This window comes from Gallus gallus, chromosome 3 (assembly GCF_016699485.2).
Source record: "Gallus gallus isolate bGalGal1 chromosome 3, bGalGal1.mat.broiler.GRCg7b, whole genome shotgun sequence".
NCBI lineage: Eukaryota > Metazoa > Chordata > Aves > Galliformes > Phasianidae > Gallus > Gallus gallus.
The window spans coordinates 15,797,978-15,821,227 of NC_052534.1; the positions used below are offsets into that span (position 1 = coordinate 15,797,978).

The 23,250-nt window shown below is 39.7% G+C and overlaps 1 protein-coding gene across 2 annotated transcripts in view; it reads right to left on the reverse strand.

Moving 5' to 3' along the window:
- Positions 1-365: 365 nt before the first annotated feature.
- Positions 366-23,250, reverse strand: part of MRPS5 (mitochondrial ribosomal protein S5) — a 45,067-nt gene continuing 22,182 nt past the window's right edge. For both annotated transcript variants that reach the window (XM_040696919.2, NM_001199390.2), the window contains exons 6-11: positions 13,367-13,457; positions 9,552-9,598; positions 9,009-9,066; positions 7,676-7,738; positions 1,469-1,605; positions 366-949 (exon numbers count right to left, since the gene is read on the reverse strand). In XM_040696919.2, the coding sequence (XP_040552853.1) occupies positions 725-949; positions 1,469-1,605; positions 7,676-7,738; positions 9,009-9,066; positions 9,552-9,598; positions 13,367-13,457 (621 nt within the window). In that variant the 3' untranslated portion in view covers positions 366-724. The remainder of the gene's footprint in view (positions 950-1,468; positions 1,606-7,675; positions 7,739-9,008; positions 9,067-9,551; positions 9,599-13,366; positions 13,458-23,250) is intronic.

Genomic DNA, 23,250 nt, shown 5'->3' on the forward strand with positions numbered 1-23,250 from the left:
TCCCAGCACATTTGCAAAGGAAGGTTCTGTGAGAAAGATGTGAATGCAGGTTTTGCACTTCCAACACCGGCTAAAATAGGAGATTGTGAGATTACCGTCCTCCGATATTTGGGCTCTGCTTCAATGGAGGAACTCCCCCACTTTCACAACTAGTGTTCGCACAGATTCAGATGTTGCCCTTCATCACTTTGCCTATGTCCTTTGAGCTATAAATCATCTACCTTCTTGATTTCAGTTGCCCCGCTACTCTGAAGCCTGTAGAGTGAGATGGAGAGTAGACACACTGACTCTCACTACTGCTGCTTTCTTCAAGGTCTCCCAGATATCAGCATTGTGCAAAAAAGACGCTAACTCCTCCACCAAACTCATTCTGAGGATTCTTTATTGCTTCCACAATCTTGTATTTTCAGGAGTTTCCCAAGAGTTTGTGAAGGAAACACAGGATCTGCTGATTACACATCTGCAGGAATTAAGTAAAAGCACGCTTGAAGTCAAAGTCATGTCCATTGGCTGCTTTCTCCTGTATGTTCCTAGCTGAACAGCGATCAGAAGAGTTGTGGGAGAGCAAACTGTTACTGAATGGTAGTAATGGGAGCAGCAACATGGATGGCATGAAATCTACTGTAGCCATCTTCTGAAATGCAAGCCTGCCCATTTGGGCTGGGCTTTCACAGCTGCATCTCTGAGCAGAAGAGACATATGTACTGAATTTTATTATTATTTTTTACCATACTGTCCGTCTAACATTTGCCCAGGGTGATTTCTTCATTCCCTGAGCTTCTTTCACCTCACACCACTCCAGTTTAGTGTCTGGAACCTCATCCTCAGGCTCAGGATCCTCGCGGACAGTCCCCTCGGGCAGCGCCACGACAATGGGCAGTGGGCCTTGCTCCTCACGGAATTCCACCACGTAGAGGTTTTTCTGGTTTGCCAACTGCTGGTGAGTCTCCTGGAGGCAGAGAGGGAGCAGGAAAAAGACAAAACTATTTTAAAAAGTCTCAGGCTAATTAATATTACAAGAAAGGCTGTTTCATTTCCTGTTTCTGGCTGATCCCACTTTAAATCATTCCTAAGAAAACATTAACTTCAGGAGCAATGATGCATGATGTTGGTTTACTTGAGGTCAAATATATACACAGTATACGAGGTAGGAAAAATATTTATCAACAAACATTTTTGATACTGCATAAACTGAAAGACTCCTCAGGAGGATCCTTGTGGGTTTCAAATAAGCTAATAATAAGCAGCAGGGATTCAGGTAATTAGCATTATCATGTTATCCTAAAGGAAACTGATTCTGGAAAGGATCTGGCCAGAAAAAGTGCATCTTGCTAGTAAGGATGCACAATGACATGTTAGTTATTATTATACATACATGCATTAAGGCAGAATATAACGTTTTTTTACCACAGACTACTACAATATCAATTCCATCTCATCCAATAGAACCACCAGGAATGTAATCTACCTGTTGTGTCAATCCTTTAAAGAGAGCTCTGGTAATATTAATCAAGTTTTTGGATCCAGTAACCTTGGCATACATGTCTTTAATGCCAATTAGTTTGCAGATGGTAATAATAGCTCGGTGGCAACGAAGACCATACCCTGTAAGGAAAAAAAAGAAAGTATAAATTAGCATTACATGATTACTTGTGAACATATAACTTAGCTAAGGAAAAATAGAACCAAGACCTCCTCTCAGTTGTGTCTGTTACCTATTAAGTTACAAAACACTAATATCTTTAAAATGGTAAAACCAGCCTGGAAAGACCATTCTTCCCAATTTTTGCAGGCACATTAAGAAAGATCACATTCTTTTTGTAGTAAATACACTCCACTTACCAATATGCAAAACTGAATGAAAATGTCACCACCTATAAACTCAATCCATTAAAAAAAAAAGCAATTTCAAGAACTGCTTTAACACCACAGGTTTAAGTAGCATTCTACTTTCCTAGAAGTGCCACTAACATATTAAGAAGTCTTCTACAGACAACTTCCTCACCACTCCCAAGAACATTCAGCAAACAAAAGGTAATCCTTTTCTCCCACTCAGGAAATAAATGACACTCCAGTAATTCCCCAAATTAAAAAAAATAATAAAAGATTAGCAAAGAAGCAAGATCACTTAGGGTTACTTAAAAGAGTATTAAAATGAAGCCATTGCAAGGGGAGATGGCCGAAACAGAACCACACCACACCTTCTAAAAAACAATACCTACAATAACTTTAATACTGCTTCCTTTGCAATTTCAGCAACTGCTGGGTGACAGCTTCGATAACTCCTAACAATGGTAAATCTGACTTTGAGTTTTAGTTCATATATATGACACAAGGATTTGAACTAGTTTCCTACTGTCAAGTTACAGCTGAAAACAACCAGTATGCTTCAAACACTGCTGCCTCCCAGGCTTGCTGCCCACAGGTGCAGAAGGAGCAAGGTCAGCATCTCCCACCTCTGTCCAACCCAGTATAGGCAGAGACACTGGGGAGAGCTAGCAAGGTAAGGGAAAGCCCAAGAGGGCAGTAATGCTCCTGCAGGAAAATGTGGTTCAAACACAGACTCCACTTCCTTTCCCTTGGCCCAAAACATAGCATGAATTTATCAAGGCTAAAGAACAAATGAGCACTGCGGCCCTTGTTTTGCTTTCTTCTTCCTGAGAGCAGTTAAGATCACTGAAAGAACATGTGTGCATGAGTGCAACCCACAGGTCAAACCTGGACCATATGGGTGAGTGGGAGGGAAAGACAAACAAATTCCAGAGTCCACAAATACAACAGAAGTTTGCTCTGTCTCCAGTAGAGAGTGTTATATTAGCTCAAAGGTATAATTACAGTGTATTAGCATTAATTACAAATGGTTTCTTATGCTTGCCAGATTTTAATGAAGGGCTTACTTCTTGAGGCCTCCAATTTTGTTCTCTTGTTCCCCGAGGGACTTGTTTCGTGTAGCCTAGCTCTATTAATCTTCATAAATTGGTTTCTGATAGTTCTAATGTATTTTATTTAAAAGTTGAAGAGCCAGTTTATCGATTAATCCACTCTGCAGAACAGTTTTGCTGCTGGAGTAAATGAGGAAAAAAAAAACCAAACCCTATTCTAACGGCACATGTTTTACAACACTAATATTTCCTTTTTTTTTTTTCTAACCTGTAATTGGAAAATAAACCATAACCATTCAGAGTCATTTGTTCTGCCTTTCAAGAAAATACTGCTTTCCATGCTACAATAAAAGTCAAAGTGTAGACACATGTGAATGATCTCTGGAAAGCTGTTTGTCAAACTTTCATTTTCAGTGACTGAAAGCACTTTATTTCTGGTGTTTTGCATCATTGCTTCTCTCCTACACCAATTCAATCAGGTTTCTGCAGATTGTTAATGCACAAAACTCAGAATCCAGCAAATTAGTCCATCAGTCACCAAACAAGATTTATTCCAAACACAAAAGCAAAAGATTCCAATTGCAAACTCCAGCTGTGGAGCAGAAGCTGTGCTCAGACATTTTCTAACTTGCCTGTGACGCTCCAAGTGCATTACTGCAGTTTAATTCAGGAGGGTCTGTGTAGGAGGAGAGGGTCATTTAAAACATAACTAATTTTCTCACACTGATTTTTGATAAAAAGGTAATCAAGAAAAGCATTTAAAATGTAGCCCTCCTAACTAATACAAGCTGTGATGGGCAACTCACATTAGCTTTTCTGGGCAGCCACTAACAAGAGTTTGGAAAGAAAACCTACTCCAGTCCACACTAAGACACAACGCTGAGTTAAGCTCACATTCAGATATTCATACTACCTAACTCTTGAAACTTGGATTTCTGCTTGTTTCATATGTAATCCTGATTATCTGACAGAGGTTTTCTACATTTTACAGGGATTAGGAATAAAGAAAAGGACAATTATAGTGATGACTTTATTTTTTCTCTTAAAACATTAAGCTTTGTTGTGGTCGTTGCCCGAGTCCTGTGCACAGGAGTTGGGAACATACTGAATACAGCAATTTGCCAGCTGAAATTATGCAAAGTGGGAGGCTACAATTATGTGGTTATATATGCTGAAGTGTCATCAGCAAACAGAAGGAATCTTATAAAAGATGGTCTAATGCGAAAACTATGAATAACTGTGTATTTTTCATGCATATTAATTACAGCTATGGGGTATCACTGCTGGGCTTTACAGCCACATAAGCACATTTATCAGCTGAGAGAGCTGGAGTTGTTCAGTCTGGAGAAGAGAAGGCTCCTGGAAGACATCACTGCAGCCTTTCAGTACCTAAAAGGGTCTTCAAAAAGACTAGGAGAGTCTTCATCAGGGCAGGCTGTGACAGGACAAGGGGCAACAGTTTAAAAGAAAGTAGGCTTATATTAGACATTAGGAGGAAATTCTATACTACAAGGGTGGTGAGGCTCCAGCACTGGCTGCCCAATGAAGCTCTGGATATCCCATTCTGGAAGCATTCAAGGCCAGGTTGGATGGAGCTCTGGCTCCACCTAAAGACAACCATGAAATAAACTTCCTACCACCAAGGATGAGTAGCAGCACTGATGTGGCCTCACCTTGAATACTTTTGAATACTGCACACAATACTGAGCAGCAAAGCTGGTAAAAGAGTTGGAATGCATCTGTGAAGAGTGGCAAAGGTCGCTGTGTTGTCTAGTTTGGAGAAAAGGAGGCCAAGGGATAACCTCATAGGTCTCTACAGCTTCCTGAGGAGGGAAAGTGCAGAGGGAGATACTGACCTCCTCTCCCTGCTATCCAGTGACAGGAAATGTGGGGATGGTTGAAAGTTGTGTCAGAAGGGATTCAGACAGGACATTAGGAAAAACTTCATTGTCAAGGTAGTCAAACATTGGTACAGGCTTAATAGAGAGGCAGTTGATGCCCCATACTTGTCAGTACTCAAGAAGAATTCGGATAATGCCCTCAATAACATGCTTTAACTTTTGGTTAGCCCTAAAGTTGTACTTTGTAAGTACTTTTCAACTGGAATTAAATTTTTCTATTCTGAAGTACCGCTACCAGCAGGTTGAGAGAGGTGAGGTCATACTTGGAGTAAGCATGTTGTACTCTGGGCTCTCTGGTATGAAAAAGCTACTTGAGAAAGTCCAACATAGGGCCACCAACATGCTTCAGTCCCCTCAGTATCTCTTCTATGAGATGTTGAGAGATCTGGGGGGGCTGCACAGCCTGGGGAAGAGGGGGCTAGGGGAGATCTTAGCAACATACATAAACACATGAAGGGGGAGTACAAAGAAGATGGAGCTGGGCTCTTAGCAGGGGTGCCCAGTGCCAGAACAAGCAGCAGTGAGCACACACTGAAACACAGGAGGCTCTATCTGAACCTCAGGAAACAACTCTTTACAGGCAGTAGAGCACTAGCAGAGGTTGTTGTAGATTTTCCTTCCTTGCAGTCATTCAAACTATTAGAGTCTGGACATTGTTCTTGACAACCTACACCAGACAACCCCTGCTTGAGCCTGGGGCTGGACAAGACGACCTCCAGAGGTCTCTTCCAACCTAAATCATTCTGTGGTATGCCTTATGGGAATCCTTAATCCTTATGAGAAAGGATTTAAAGTAGACTCATTCCAATTACACAGCCTCGAAAGAGTCCTGTTTTGTTATTTTTTTGTCGGTGTAAGAGCCCAGAAGCCCAACCATATCTTGGGCTGCATCAAAAGCAATACGGCCAGCAGGTCAAGGGAGATGATCCCACTCCTCTGCTCTGCACTGTGAGACCTCACCTGGAGTACTGTATCCAGATGTGGAGTCCTCAGTACAGGAGAGACACGGACCTGCTGGAGCATGCTCAGAGGAGGGCCATAAAAGTAACCCAAGCAATGGAACAGCTCCCTGTAAGGACAGGCTGAGAGAGCTGGGGCTATTCAGCCTGGAGAAGAAAAGGCTCTAGGGAGACTTGAGAGCGGTGGCCTTCCAATATATAAAGGGGACTGTAAGAAAAAAGGGGACAGACTCTTTAGCAGTGTCTGTTGTGAAAGGACAAGGAGAAATGGTTTCAAACTAAAAGGAGGGAGATTTAGACTGAAGATGAGGAAAAAAAAGCTTTTATATGATAAGAATAGTGAGGTACTGGAACAGGTTGCCCAGGAGAGGTGGTGGAATCCCTGTCCCTGGAGACATTCAAGGTCAGGCTGGACAAAACTATGTGCAACCTAGCAAATCTAGCTTTAGGTGTCACTGTTCACTGCAAGCAAGTTGGACTAGATGACGTTTAAAAGGGCCCCTTCCAACTCAAACAATTCTATGATTCTATGAAAGGAAAAAGCCTCACTGAACAGGGCAGTAATAACATGAGAGCTGCAGAAAGATGCCTCCTGGAAAAAACAGAAAGCAGTGGAAAGGCAGCGTGCTTCTCAAAGGTACTATTAAAATGGAAATAAAAGAGGACAACGGTCTGATTATGTAATATTAATTAGAAGGTAGCACTAGTAGAGTGTTCTTGTTTCTGAGGCTCAGGAGCACCACAGTAGATGAGAATGGAAGGTATGTCTTATTCTGTGTATCACTGAAAGAAAATAACAGCATCTAATGAGAATCTTCCTTTCCACTGAGCAGTGACAGCATTATTTATAAGTGCATAGTTAAATGCATAGGTCAGTCGTGTTACTCCTGTTCCTTGCACGTATTTCCCTCATGATACTGAAGACTAAATAGCAATGTAGTTTTTAGAATAGTCTAGTTTAGATAGCAGGTTAGTCTTCAGTTCAAAACAGTTAGTCTAAAAAAAATTGTAGGCCAAATTACTCAATTTTCAACCCTGAGCGCTGCTTCAACGCAGAACTGCAGATAAGAATACAGTCGACTCTGTTCTTGTGGACTCGTAAAGATTTTTCTAAGCCTGTGCTACATTTTACTGTCACACTAAACAAAAAGCCCCCCTCATCTCTGAATCAAAATGATGTCATCTAATAAAAATTGTTGAAAGTTCACAGAAATCGTAGACATTTTCAAAATACATTAGTAACTCTGAGCATTAATAATCTTCTCATATTACTACCGTGACAGTGCAGAAGAATACCAGATATACACAAAAAAAATCAAGGAGTATATCAAAAATGTCAGTGTTTCAGCTTATTCAAAGGCTACAGGAATTAATGAATTAAAGTAGGTGAACACAATAACAGTTCTCTAACTGGAAAGCTATCCTGTTTCTCATAAATGAGTTAATCATTACATTTTCTTGCAATTTAGGTCTTATCATAATGAATCTGAACTGAATTACAACTAGGCACGTAGATGAATTTGCTTCCTGTTTGTATATTAAAATTAGAATGTCAATTAAGGGCAAACTACACCCGTTATCTATGAAATAGCAGCTTTAACCATCTTGAAAGCAAAGTTAAGCTAAACAAATAGAATCAAACCTTTTTCTGGTATTTTGAATTGCAATGGGAAGCATGAAGGGCAGCAGAAAGCCAGCAGAGCTCCCACCAGCATATGAGGAACAAATCCTGATTCACAAAAATAAAGCCATGTCATCAACAGCAGGTATTTCCAATGAAAGACAATTGGTTATCATTGGTTATCTTCAGAGATATCACTCGTTTCTATCTACCAAATGCTGAAGTAAACAAATACTGCACAGATTTAACTTAATCAAATAAATATCAGTTGGTGATTAATAAAATTTCAAAATTTCCAAGCAACTTAATTACCTTTGTTTTGCTTCTTCATGCGGATGTGTGTGCGTTTAAATTTCACTGTAACATCATGGTAAACTAACGGAGGGTAAAAAAAACAAAGGCATTACAACTAAGTTCTGTGATGCAATTTTACTTTCCTCTTTATATTTAGATTTTCTTGATAACTCAGCTTTTAACTTAAAATTTTCCCACGAGGCTTTGGTGTTCTCAGATTTTTCTATACAGAAATTTGCCATCCCAGTCTTCCTGCTTCAAAAGGAACCCCAAACCGATTTCCTCCGGTGGTTGCTGTACACATTTGATTCACTGACCCAGCCTCTGCATACTGAATTCTTACACTACAGCCAAGATGGCTCATATTAAGCAGAGCAGAAAGCATGGGGAAAACACCACTAGTTTTTGAATCAAACCCCTAATTTATTAATGTGAAATATTAGTGGTCAGGGAACAGACTCATGAGGATAACTGCAATTGCATGTTTGTAAGACAAAGCTGTATTATACTGAATATTTATCTATATAAATAACATAGTTAAAGATGTTCACTGTAAGCTACCATCTTTCAATTTTTTTCCCCAAAAGATAACAGAGTATTTGGTATACTGCTATCACACCTGACACCAGACAGACTTGCATGCTATTAAATCAAATTCACAAAAAGCTACCATGGAACACGCCACAGAGTTCTGCAGCCCTCCTGGGACTTTTCTGTACACGTGGATTGAGTGAACAGGGAATCACCCTTGGATGGCAAAAGGGAAAAAGCATAGTAGAGTCCACTATAGAGATGTCCAGCTACAGCTGATATCCTTACAGCAGAGATCAGCTCTTGCTATTACTGCTACGTTTTTAAAAAGCCTGAAATACTATGCATTAAGCATTTGAACAGAATTGGAGAACAGGAGAACAGAAGGAAGATAAATCTCTCTACAATATTTTAGCAACATATTCTTATATTATGAAATCTTAACAGAACTCTTCTTCATGGACCATCCCACAACTGTTGATACAAACCTGAGTAAAAGAGAAGAGCCGAATACATATTCACTGCAGATAATATTTTTATATTATATTACATTAAATTATATTATTAATATTTTATTTTGCTCAGGGATCAGTAGACTGTGAACTACTGTCTATCTAAAACAATCTGGTGCTGGTATTTCATGAAGCATGCTGAAGAAACTAAGTAATGCACAAATTAAAAAAATACAATGAATGAAACCAGAAAGGTTTTAGCTGTCCTTTCACACTTTGCAACTAACTAGTAATCAGTAATCAATCAGCTTTTAGCAGTGTATTCATTGCTTGTTGAAAGTTGAAGAGTCAAAAAGGATACTACTTACTTGTGTGGTTCTGGTATAGCTCTATAAAATGTAAGCTGCGTATTGCTTTGTTCTTTGCCTAGAAAAAAATATTTTCCATGAATTTTTATGCCAAACATTGGAAATTTACCATTGTTTAGTTATCTTGGTAGAAAAAAAAAAGAAAGAAAACTTAAAGCAGGCTTGACAGATCTAATTCACTTACTTTACAGGGATGAAAACATTCAAGTTAATAACTGTACCCTTCTAATAGACTGAACATTTCAAAAGACTTCACAGGGTACTAACAACTTAACTGTGTATTTTAGCATTGCTATTTTGATAAGTTCCATTGACCACTGAAACACACACTAGATTAAGGTAGATGGAAAAATAAATATTTGAAGCCTAAAGAAGGTCATTATGCACATGGCAGAGAAAGTCCTACACACCACTCTATATGCAGATTGTATGCATACATAGTTTTACGTATTTGTGTAGACTAAAAACATACCAATAACTTAAAAATATATAATACATTCTATTTTGGTATGAAATATTTGTACTTGCTTTTAATCAACATACTTTCCGTAAAGCGTTCATCCTGTCACCTGCTTTCCCCAGTGCAAAACCTGAAAGATAAAAAATGTTATTACTGAGAGATGCATGAAGCAGTGTCTTGAGAAAGAAGAGGGGGGAAAAAAAAACAGTGAGTTTCACAACCAAGACTACTACCTGTTATTTCCACTCCATCATACTCAGAAAAAGTCCCAGAGAAAACCACATTTAGAAAGTAAGAACTTTCGAGTTATGACTATCAAATGATTTGATGTCAATTGCTTGTTAAACAAAGATAAACAAGGCTTAATTCTTTTATTTGCTCTGTACATGTTTCATACAACTGAATAGAGACTGCTGCTTCATCTAATAAAAACAGTCTTCTGTTTAAAAGGAAGGAAAAAAGGAAGCTGACAGACGTATGAACTACCTCTGTTCAAACAGCACCTTGAAAGCCCTAGAAACAGAGGAGACTGGGTTTATACCAGCAAAATAGAAAACATTAAGAACAGGTTTTATAAACAGAATTGTGTATTTGCAAAATATATATTCCCAAAGAACAGAGAAAAGTGGGGCATCAACTGAACATATGAAATGAATACGAGGATGTGACAACCATTATTTATGAACTCTGAAGTCCAATGCTGTCAAGACACATTGAGTTAAAAATATTCACTTTTTTTTTTTAAAGCTTTTTCTGGTCTTCTGATGTTTCTGTTGTGTCAGCTGGGGCTCAGGGTTTTCTGTATCATGGCACCTCATACAAAAAGAAAATCAATGGAATTGGACTTGTTGGCCAATATCGCCTCACTGATTTCTTGCAGATATTGCAGGAGAAATGGACTGGAAGAGATCTAAGAAAGCATCCCAACTATTGTGGTGCTGCAAGCAATACAGGACATCACCACAAGTCTGGAAGTTGATAGCGTAAGAAACAGAAGGTCAAGGGGTAGCACTTGCTGTCAGTTGATAGTTTTCCCTATGCACATACCACATGCCAAGGAACTCTCCGTTGCTTTTTAACTCCTGCAGAAGAAAATGCAAGCAAACTGTGCTATCCTTTTATGCACACGCACAGCTCATTACTAATGTGTTACCAATGAAGTCACACAAAACATTAGAAAGCTCCGAAAGTGAGATCACTTGGTCAAGCTCTATTCAATCATTCTTCACATAGGATTAAAGTGTGCCTTCAAGGACATGATAATGTTTCATGAAAATGCGTTTCAAAGAAAAGGTAGGCAGAGCTTTTCAGAGCAACTGTGTTCTGCTGAGAACATACCTTGCTCTGTGTATACATTCCTTTCTTCTCCCTTAAACTATAGCTAAAATTCACCTTGAGGAGCCCATCTAGATTTGAATCTCTCAAATAGATGAAGTTCTGCAAAACTGTACTCAACTGCAAATAAGGTTGTCTTAATAAAGCTCCTACGTACATCTCAGAGATATCTATCAAGCCCATAATAAAAAGAGACTATTTACATCCAGCAGTTGGAAGCTCTGCACATATACTGAAAATAGAATTTTCTTTAGTACAGTCATATAACAATGCAAATGTAATTTCCTGTACTCTGTCACCATCCCATATTCCTGTCTCTATTATTTGGATTATTTACTTTATAGCTATTCACTTTTTTCCTTTTAAGCAGAGGCTGCTTTTAATTCTGCACAGGCTTCTTATCTCCAAGTCTATTTGAGGTGTAATAGGAATTTTAATGTACATTGGTTTGTATTTACATAAAGAAGTCTATCTCCTTAGGGAGAAGAACTTAGCACATTCAAGGATCCTTCTTAAATAAGACATAGCCTGGGGGAAAAAAAAATTACATGAAAAAAAATCAGTGAAAGATGTATGCTATTTCCTAAACACCACAACTGGAAACTCACTGTAGTACAGAGTGGTTTTGCAGTTCTTTTAAGGATCCCTTTGCAATTAAGCGATATTACAATTAAATGGTTCTAGCACTGCTTTTATAAGCAGTCCTGACAATCTATCCCACAGGCTTGGATTCTGACCCTTCTCAAATGGTGGCTACTAAAACAAAGCACTTCTCGCAAGATGAAGGATGCTTGGTAACTTCTGTAACTGACAAAAAGAAGCAGAAAACCTGTAAGAAACAGCACTTTCCAAGCATGCTGTCTCCTACTTCAGCTGTGAGCATCTGCTAGCCTTTAGAGATCTTTAAAGAGCAAGTTTAACACCACCACATTACAGACCATCTCTTTTTGCTTTACCAGTACGCAATATTGTTAAGTATTATTTATCCAGAAACATCCCATATACAAAGGCTTTGCTGTGTGGCTGCACTGAAGTACTACTATCTGCTTGTCAGCTTTGCCTGGCCTCCTGTAACTGAGCACGTGAAAGGTAAGTGCACATAGCATATGCAGCGTGAATCATAGAAGTGGCACAGAAACAAGAACATAGGAGGTCAGCGCTATTATTGGGCAGGCACATCACTGGCACAAAGAGCGCATATACTACAAACATCAATGTAACAATTTCTAAGGCTCAAAAGATGCCCAATAAGTGATTTTCTAAGAAATAAAAGGCCAAGTCTACCCATGTCTTGAATTTCATCTGTCTGTTATGAAAACACATTGGATCCCATCCATCCAACAGATGTATCAGCAGGCCACAGAAGGCGCACAAACGTTTTGGCAAACTTCAGTTTCGTTTTCTTTTCTCCCTTTTGTTTCGTTTGTTGTTTTTGTTGTTTTGTTCTACAATGATATCTCCTCCTTTATAAAATTTGTCACCATAACACAAACTACTTCCTCACCAACAGCGTTAACCAACTGAGCTAAACCAATGGGCAAATCTACTCCGCATACATTCCCTTAAGAAGCTGCAGCAGAGTGGAATTCTTGTTCTCCTTATTTTGTAAAGCCCAAATCTGACCAGCAAAAAGGCTCTTCTGGCCAAGATTGTTAAGCACTTTACTTGAAGTAGGAATTGCAATTACTTTTAGAACATATTAACTTCTGAGGAGAGGAACATGGCACAATGTGCCAGTCCTCAGTTGTCTGTCTTTGCTCTAATTGATCTTACTAATGTATGAAGCAGTACCATAATATTAGATGGTATCCTCTTGGTATGATTACTTCTAGAGATAGCTTGGCAAGAGCTACTGTTCAGCATAATTGTGCTTAAATACTTCAAGGAGAGCAAAACTAAACTGAATCCCTCTGATCAGTACTCTTTCTCTGGCCTGTGCTGAGAAAGAAAAGAGCTCTGTTCATAGCTCTTTTTTATTAGATCTTTCATAATATCACATTTCTTTTGATTTGTCCCATTTCCTTTATGCCACAGAGAGCATTTCTATGGTTGGACTTCAAATTGCTTGCTGAAAAGACCTTTATAAAAAATTGTAATGGAGAAAACCTATAAATGGGTCAAACTGCAGATCACTGAAGTTACTACAGGAATAGACTCAAACAGCCACGAGTGTTCTTTTTCCTTAGAAGTACAAACATGAAATCTGTAGGAAAGTGTGGTTTGCTGGCTTTTTTTTAGGATTAACTTCAATAAAAAGAGCTTCCTGAGGAGTCTGAAGGAAATTCATGGTCTTCTGATTTAACAGATTAATGACAAATTTCTGAATAAAGACAGTCCAAGCTACCTGAGAGTACCAGTAAGTCAGTCCTTACTTTATAACTAAAAGCAGTAATACTTACAAAGAAGTATCCTCATGCCTAAGGAGGAAATAATAAGAAAAATAAATGGAAAAAAGCGTAGTTTTATTTCTGGCATACAACGTTTCTTCAGATGCACACATCTTCAGAAGCTCTGTTACAAGCAATGATTAACTTGGACTCTTTCACATACAGCAAACACGTACCTGCAGCCCCTTTACCATTTCCAACAGCCACTAAGGCACGTATTGATTTTTTCCTGCCTTCCTTCGCCTTCATACAAAACACATTTTTCACCTGAAGAAAGAAACACAAAGCATCGTATTACAGCACAACCCAACTGTATTTTATATCTTTTCATTTTTAAAGAGATTCTGTTTACTGGAGAAGAATTAGAAGTTTGCAGTGAAGTGTTCCAGTATATACTGCCTTTGCCAGTGAGCATCAGCTGCAGCAGACATTCAATAGCAGCTGCTAAAAATCTGTACTTAGACAAACAAGAAGTTATTTCACTACTTGTGTTTAGCTGTACAACAGATAACAGTTAACACTACACTAACCGTATTTTATGTGCAGCACAAGACAACTCCTCCTCACTCAATGAGGCCCAGGCAAACCAAAAGGTTGGACAGCCATGGTCTACCATCTTATGTTTCACATGAGGATCCTTTGTCCATTTAGCACCTGTTCTGAGGTATGTATGTGCTGAACGTTTTATTTCTTGGTTCTTCGTATGTCTATATGCATATTTTTGGGCCCCTCACTGTAAGAAAGACATGGAGGCCCTGGAGCGGGTCCAGAAGAGGGCAACAAAGCTGGTGAGGGGTCTGGAGCACAGGCCTTATGAAGAACAGCTGAAGGAGCTGGGATTGTTCAGTCTAGAGAAGAGGAGGCTCAGGGGAGACCTTAATGCGCTCTATAACTACCTGAAGGGAGGTTGTAGTGAGCTGAGGGTCAGCCTCTTCTCTCGTGCAACCAGTGATAGGACTAGAGGGAATGGCTTCAAGCTGTGCCAGGGAAGATTCAGGCTGGACGTTAGGAAATACTACTTCTCTGAAAGGGTGGTCAGGCACTGGAATGGGCTGCCCAGAGAGGTGGTGGAGTCACTGAGCCTGGTGGTGTTCAAAGAGCGTTTGGATGTTGTGTTGAGGGACATGGTTTAGTGAGAACCATTGGTGATGGGCGAATGGTTGGACTGGGTGATCCTGTGGGTCTTTTCCAACTTTAGCGATTCTATGATTCTATGATATGTTGGTGTGCGTACATCTATAATCAAGAAAATCTTGTTATCTACTTTCCTGAAGCCCAACTATGGCTTTTCCATGTTTTAATAAGAGCTAATTTAAATATTCATTGTTAGTGTAGAAATTAAACAGCACTTCCCACTTTTCCCCATATATAATTCAGTAAGCTACTCTGGTTGTATTTTCTTATTTGAAAGGAAATTACTACAATACGACTTCAACAGTCTTACTGAAATTCACAATAAGACAAAATCCACTGACAACACAGGGTACAGATTAGGACTAAGGACTTCTGAAAAATTCCACTCATGCTTTTATTATAATAAAGATATTGCTAAATTCAATGTGCATGCTTTGTAGAGTGCTTCAAAGAATAACCAGCTTTACTAATTGCTTACTCCAAGCTTTTATTCCTTCTGCAATCTTATTGCTCACAAGAGCAAGCTAAAACACAAGCACTCTACGATGAAAGTACCTTTGGAAATAGGTTATTTACAGAAAATGCAGAAGAATGATGAAAGGATGAGACTGAAGCAGAGTGATGCTCTCTCCAGGAGCACCGAAAGAACACTATTTAGGCAGTGGAAGACAAAACTTTCTGCACAGCAATCTAAATACATACTTTACACAATGAAAAGCTGGCATGCATACTGCCAAGAATAAATAATGTGACGTTTGTAGAAGTCAACTCAAAATTATTCTTTGCCCTATCCAGAAGGTGGCAGGAAAGACCCACACAATGAACCTCTCCAGTAGCCTCTTCTTAAAACTGCACTTGTCAGCTGTTTCTGAACAGCTTTGAAGGAAAATGTGTTCAGTCACCCATCACAATCAGCGCTATTGCATCTCTCTTGAAATGTTGTAAAGGTTTTTCCAGATTGATAACGTGCCCAGGCAGCCATAGCTGCTGGAACAACTGTGTCCTTAGATTCTCCCTGCACACCCCCGTGCCTCCTTACATCAAAGTGATCAGTGCTCTGCTGGAGCGTGTTCAGAAGTGCTTCCCTTCCATTTTGCAGTTAAAGCAATGCAACTGAAAGCATATCATTAAGCAGCACTGGAATTAATTAATACACAATGTAACAGCTTGCCACTTTTAAAACAGCATGACCTCTGAAATTGTGACTGAAACTAAGACGCAATTACCCTTATTTGCTAGACTGCAATTCAAGCTAGATTTAAAGTCAATTTTTTCAATTCCAAAACACACATGCTCAACCTTAATCACAGTGTCTCAAATTGACTGATTCTATTTCCATTATTCAGTGCCAACAATGCAGATTAAGCTTGCTTTCAAGAGCAGAGATACTGTTCCTCCATCTGAAATGTAGAATGAAACCACCTCAAGCGTTCCCTAAGAGAAGGAATAGCAAGCAAAGTTTCAAAGGTGGAGTTAGAAGCCTAGAAGGATGCTGCAGTCCTTCCACCATTATTTCAAGCACTTAACAGCTTGTTGTAATGTGCTGGAAACAGGAAAAAAAGCCCAGTGCTTTGTTTGTCTTCCTCTTGTGAAAAAGGAAAAATAACAGTACATGGCTGATAATACAAACTGACCATCCACAGGAAGCCCTCCTTTCTACAAAACATAATCTGGGCACCTCTGGGCCACCCCTGTGACCACTGCTACTCCCTTGCTGCTGATGAGAGCATCCATGCAGATTGAACACCTCATGACAGAAGATCCCCATGTCCAATACTGAGGTACAAGGTGATAGAAAATAAAACAAGAGAAGGCTGCTAAAAGAAAATCCTTTTCATGCAAGTGATCCTAGAGAGGCAACAGCTAAAAGGCTTTGGAAGTCAGTAAACTTGAGAGGGTAAATTAGACTGTCTTCTGCTACTCCTCTCATGGAATAGTTAGTGAATTCATATTAAATATCAGCATGGTCTGATAAGGAGACAAGGATGAATCTAGTAGCCCAATTGAGGCCAGGCTACTATGCTCCCAGGTCCAACAAGTAGAACAAGTTAGAGATGTTAGGAGTGGCCACCACCTCCTGCAGCTCTGGGTCCAGCTTCTGAAGCTGGGCTGAGGGATGTGGCTGTTGCTTTCTTGTATCCAGATTCAATCAGTAGCAAAGCAAAATATAAGGAGGACACAGAACTATTAGAGAGCAACCAAAGGAGGACTATGAAGATGGTGAAAGGTCCAGAAAGGAAGACGTATGCGGAGCAGCTGAGGTCCTTTCGTTTGTTAAGCCTAGAGAAGAGAAGGCTGAGGGGAGGCCTCAGTCATCCTGTTCACTGTGTATCCATCCTGTGTGCTTACTGCATACAGTAAGCAGAAGAACCATTACACAGAAATGGACTCCTCTACCCCCGCTGAACAAATCATGTGAAAGTTTTTGATCAGATACTTAAGGGGTTTTTCACAAAGGCTGACTCATCACAGCTTTGGGATAAATCCCAGGCATAATTCTCATCCAAGTTAGAAATAAGTCCAATTTGCAGAGAAACTATAGATAAACTCAGGTTAGTGCTGATAATTTTCCCATCACATGCATAAAGTCCTTTTTCCATAACTCACTAGGTAAAACGATGCAATCCAAATGCCCTACTGACATAGAGTAGGTCTAAATGTGGTTTCATGCTACAGCTCATATCTGAGCACAGCTCTTGAAGCCACATCACATCTGAGATGGCTTTGCTTCCTTTTCATAGGATGACTGCAGTTGCAGGTAGCATGCCAAATTCCCAGAACATCAGAAAAAAAAAAATCACAGAATATCCTGTGTTGGAAGAGACCCATAAGGATCACCCAATCCAAGTCCTGGCTTCACATAGGGCCATCCAAAAAATCAGACCACATGACCAAGAGCTTGGTCCAGATGCTTCTTGAACTCAGGCAAGCTCAGCGCCGTGGTCAGTGCCCTGGGCAGCCTGATACAGTGCTTCACTACCCTCTTAGTGGTTAACTTTTTCCTGATATCCAACCTGAAGAAATTATAGCACATGTTTACATTCCCTCTCTGAACTCTTGTTCCTTCCTATAACAGCTTGCTTCACACGTTATCATCATAGAAACTGTTGGGTAACTTTCATTATCAGTCAAAAGACATCACTGGTATCGTCCTTGGAGGATAAAATTTGCCTGCAGTTCTAAAATCAAAATCTACATCTCTACAACCTCAAAATACATTTGTGCCAACACCTCATTTTAAGTAAACTATTACTTAGAGTATCATTTATACCATATAATTTTTCAGTCAAGGATGTCAAGCAATAGATCTAAGGCACTGTAATTTCAAGCAGCATTTCCTTTCAGAGCAAGCCTCTTCTGTTGTGCCCTTTGCAAAAACAACAGCTAGAAAACAAGTTCCAATGATTTATACAGGTTTTTGACTGTGCCTTAAGGAATGTTCTTTTGGTCACAAGTGTTAAGTCTACCAAGAATAATTCTGTGCTCCTAAAGCAAACACATATGAACGTGTTTTCTTGCTACTTCACAGAGAGTTAAAACTATGGTTTATATTCTACTTATGATTCCCTGATACATCTAGGCAACTCATAGCTGTTCAGTGGATGCAAAACACATTTCTATAGAGTGATAAAGTTAGAAACCTTCTCTGTGTTCATATTACCTACAGATCTCCCTCCACAGTTCCATGTACAATCCATTCAGGAACACTGAAGATGTGGTTCTTTTCCTTTGGCCCAACAAACCCCTGCTTCTGACTTTGACACACTACTTTTGTCATTCAAAAAAAAAGCTACTGTTCCTAAGGTAAGACAGTTCTCTGTAGTTTTGCACAGAAAGCCCAGTGGTTTCCAGTGTCTCCATTCCTAAAGCGTCCCAAGTCAAGACTCTCCACTCAGTCAACCTTCCTACACTGTCCCCATCGACAATTGCCAAGGACTACGTTCAGAATGACTAGGTAAGTTCAGGTGACATTCTATTGCAAAAAAACAGACCTCCTGCCATTTGGCTGCAGCTATTCCTATTATTTTCCCCAATTAGGCACTTCTATCCCTGCCTTGCAAATGAGCAGTGCAACCCACATCAGGCATGAGCTGTCCAGACCATACTCACAAAAGTTCTTCTGACTGTTCTCTTCAGTCATGCTTACCCAAAGTGCCATGCAACAGCAGAGGCAAAATGCTGCATCCATACAGGTCTCGTGTAAACAAGAAAAACCATGCCTGAATGCAGTTCAGCAATTGGAGGAAGTACAGGAATAACCACCATCCAACCAACCTCACTTGACAGAAAACACCACCTTTACAAAATTACAGGTTTTGCACTAACTCTTGCTACACCAAGACTCAGTTATGAACTGCCAATACTAGGATACAACTCTGCAAAGTACACCTAATCTTGAGTCAGTTCAACCGAGAATTAAGTCATAAAAGCATGCTACCAGAGAAAATATGGAAAAAGACAAGACAAGATTCAGGCAAAACCCCAAAATCTGGCTTCATTTACTGCACGCCATATTGATTACAAGATAAAACTATTTCTTCTCAAAGTCTCCTGCAGAGCTCATCAATAACTTGATTCCTGGGAAAATACCATTCAGATGCTTCTCAGAATATCCACGCAATAATCCACTAAATGCAATATACTTGGATTGATTTTATCTTAGGAAGAACCAGTTAGGTCATTTTTAGTATGCAAGCATTAAAAACATTTTTTTGTCCTATCATCTTCCATTCCCTTTCACAGACTCAGAAAGAAAGAAAAAAAACACAAAAAAGAAAAACAAAACTACCCAAACCAAATGATTAAACAAGCAAACAAAAAACCATCTACAGATAAAAGAATGAAGTCCGTATGAAGTTCTACCTACAACGTAAGAAAGAATAAGATAACTGTGATCAAGAACAAGAAATGATTTTGGATTTCAAGAGCAAAGCCATGGGTAATCCCAGCATTCTCAGTACCCAGCTCAACACCAAACCACATTCTATCCACAAACACAAGGACCTGTGTATGTTTATCTGCAGAAAGTAGCTTTTGCTTTAAGGGCAGTATCGGCATATCTACGCTGTGGCCTTTCACTATGCAAACAATGCATCGCCTGACCTGATTTATTTATTTTTTTAATCAAGTATATGCCTTTCTGTCATTAAATATTTAGACACCAATAAGTGTTTCTTTTGTTTAAAAAAGACAGTACAGAACCGTCTGACTGAAAAATCGAATTATTCTGCCACTTGAAAGGCTGCAGTAGCCGAGGTACAATCCCAGGCACAATTACAAGTAATTGACCTTTGCTAGAAGTGGAAAAAAAAAAAATATGAACACAAAAAATAAGCCCTCTAAAGACACATTTTTTGCAGCTGGCAACTTAAGTGTCAGAAAAGAGAAAACATACCCGTCATCTACAAAATACATTATTTAGTGCTATATCTTCACCCTTAGAAAGCTCACATTTGTGAAAGATTCAAAAGCCTCACTGACTGCTATGTTTCATTTTCTAATTTTGAACACGTAAGGTAAATGGTGTCATAACACAAGCTATCATGTAGGGAATATTTTTTTATATTTTTTTAATGCCACCACTGTGATTTTATACAAAAATAAAAGGATTAATTTGACAATACCTGGGCAAGTAGCTCTGCATGGCCCTGCTGAAGCAGGGGGTCTGGAGCAAATGGACCCAGAGGTGCTTTCCCACCTCCATCATTCTGAGGTTAGGTGGAACAGGTAGCCAGCCCAAGCAACCTGCTTCAAGTAGCACAAGTTAATACAAAACCAAAACCAATATACAGTCCCTGGTATTGTTTCACTCGTTTCAACAGATGGAAGTCAAAGCACCAAATACAGACTAAACAGCGGCTATGGTCCAGATAAGATGTGCTCCAGTCTTCAAACTGATATAGGGCCTGGTGTTATTGTACTGCAAGTGAAAGGTTCTTCCCTAGCCTGACTCTAGAACTTCAAGCCTTCAGCTTAGTCAGCATCAGCAATGCGGTGGTCAGAGTTGATGATTTGTTCAGCTTCTGGCAAAACAGAATCATTGATAATGATGTGATTGAGGAAACTGTCACTTTCAGCCTTGTATTGGTTCAACAGGCACTGAAAAACTTGCATGTGGTGTCCTTTCTGATCCTGCGTGTTTGCCATATGGCAGCATTGCCACCATTGTTTCCAATGCATCAAAGCTGACATTTAGCTACAAACACAGCTCCCTGGTTGCAATCTGCCAATTTCCATGGATGAGCACATTGGGACACTCTTCATTTCATGGTGTGACAGCTGTGCAGGGCCATCCAGAACATGGCCCATCTTTCACACTGCTGTCAGCACTGCCAAAATGTATCACCCATCAACTCACTGTGCTCACATCCACTCTTTGGTCTCCATAAATGTTCTGCAAGCATCAATGAATGTCAATAGGTGCTGTTTTTTTCCCACGTGGAGGAAGTCAGTTCCACATGCTTGCTCCACATACACTTCCATTCAAGATGGCATTTTTGTCAGACTGCCCCTCTGCTACCACCTGTCACACAGCAACAAAACGTAATGGAATACTGGCAGGAAGATTCCACCTCTACTGCCATACCACCAACATCCACCTCTGATAACTTGGGACAACATAATAACATCAGAGGCATTACTTTTGGAGCAGCCCCTGTATTTTTGCAGCTGTATTTTTCTGTAAAACACGCTCCTATTTTCTCACATCTGTGGCAACATCATAACAGTATATCCCTAGCCTACCTCTGAAGTGCTTCTTTATTATTCAGATATAAAGAAGCAGTGAAAGAGATTTCTACAGCACAGGGAAGTGCTGCAGTGCAATCAGTTTTTTTGTTATTTAATGTATTTAAAGTGTAAATAATTATGCAGATACAGAACAACCCAATTCAGTAAACACCTAATGTAGAATCCAAACTGGCTGCTGACTGGGAGATGTCACAGTGACAAAGGAACACTCTCTCCTATATGACCTTTCAAGTAATTGAAAACACTGTGCCCTCCAAGGCTCATTAAGGTTGTAACACTTTTCTGTAACAACTGTAGCAGAAGTACGATCTAAAAATCAACTCTTATTCCACATCAACTTAAGCATGAAAAAGAAATGTCAGAATTGGTAAGCTACATGGCAAGTCCCGAGACAGCAGAACACTTCAAAAAGTTTTCAAGCCCTTGACAGCCAGGACATGCGGGAAGTGGATAGACACAAGAGGTGAAATCCATTTTGTTGTTACATTTAGGATGAAGGATTACAGTTGACAATTCCCTCCCTTCCTTTAAATGATGGGGAATGGGATTCAGTAGCTAGAGAGGAGACACCCCGTTGGTAAGGCACCTGTAGCGTGCCCAAGGTGAGAAGAGAGGAAAGACTCATCACTGTACTCCCTTCAGCCTTCAAGCAATTTGCAAATAAGAGCAAGCCCCTCAGACAGATGAGTCCAATCCTCAGCACAGCCCTGGGCACGCACCCATGGCTCCCAACAGTGTGCCATCAGCATGGGCTGAAACTGGCACAAGGAGGGGAGGAGAGGGGAGCACAGTGCGGTGCTGACTCCACCATGGCAAATGGCTGTGTGCACTGTGATACATTGGCTGAACACAGCCCTGCAAACAGCAAAAAAATATGCAGTTGTGCTTTATATTTTGATAAAGAAAACAGGGTTTAAGATTGCTGAAAAAAATCATCAGTTTTTTGGTATACCTGCAACTCCTCTTTCAGTCCACATAAGTACATTACCTGTGAATTTTCACATGGAATGTACGGAGTTGAGATCAAAGATCCAACTAAAAAACCTGATTGCACATTGATTTCCAAGTGTGTGTTATTTCTCTGTGCTTGTGCATTCCACTGCCACTTCAGTCATTCAAATCAAAGGATCTTAAATAGCAACTTGGTTTTTAAAATAAATACAGACTGAGATGGGCCGGTACCTGGTGGTGGTACAGAGAAAGTATGATTCCTTCCAAAACAGGCATCACTAGACAGCTTTGGTAGCAGAACAGGAGATGAAATGCTCAGAGTGAAACCAAACAGAAATTCCAAGTCAGAGTGGTATAAACACCACGTCTGGACAGCGCTGTAACACAGCACTGGCAAAAAATACAAGCAATATTTCACATAACTGGCTAATAAGCAAAACTGTAACAATGATGAGGGTAAAGTGATGAACAGTCAACACTACTTATTTAAAACTGCATAGCAACTCATTGGACAGTCACTCTTTTTCACAATGATCACAAGATTTGTATTGAGCAGAGATTTGCTATGCGTCTAACAGAGAACACAGATCCAGGTTAATGTCTCAGCTCTAAGATTATGGTTAGAAATTAAAGCAGTCTTTTCACTGCAGCAGCTAGATGTGTGTACTTTTTCCAATAATAAAGTAGTTAAATATTAATTGCAAATAAGATTTTGATGATAACTCTGAAAGGGAGACAAATCTTATAAGCAATTTCATCTAGGGTAAGTAAGCAACATGAGAATACTCTAAAGGAACAAGTTTATTCGATTACTTTCATCACAAAGCCACTGGATTGATTTATGCCCCTGAGTATTTGTATAGCGGGGTTTAATTTATCAAAAGCACAATCCAGGATCTCCCAAGTTCTTAGGTATTCACCCTGCTTTGTGGTGCTGCTCTTGCCACCTTGCTTTGTGGTTCTGTGGTTGGGCTTCAGGGCTCCAGGAGACAAAAAACAGCTCTAAGATTTCAACCCAATCAAAGAGGGCTGCAAGGAACACTGAATTTCTCTCAGCACTTCCTCCTTTACCATTAAGATCAGCGCTTATGAACAAGAAAGACTTGGCCAAACTTACCAATTTGATGCCCCCAGCTGGAAGTGGTCAATTTGCTATACCTTGCTGAGTTTTGCTTTCTAATAATTCAGTCATTTCAGTAAAATATTGAGTCCTTTCTAACACATC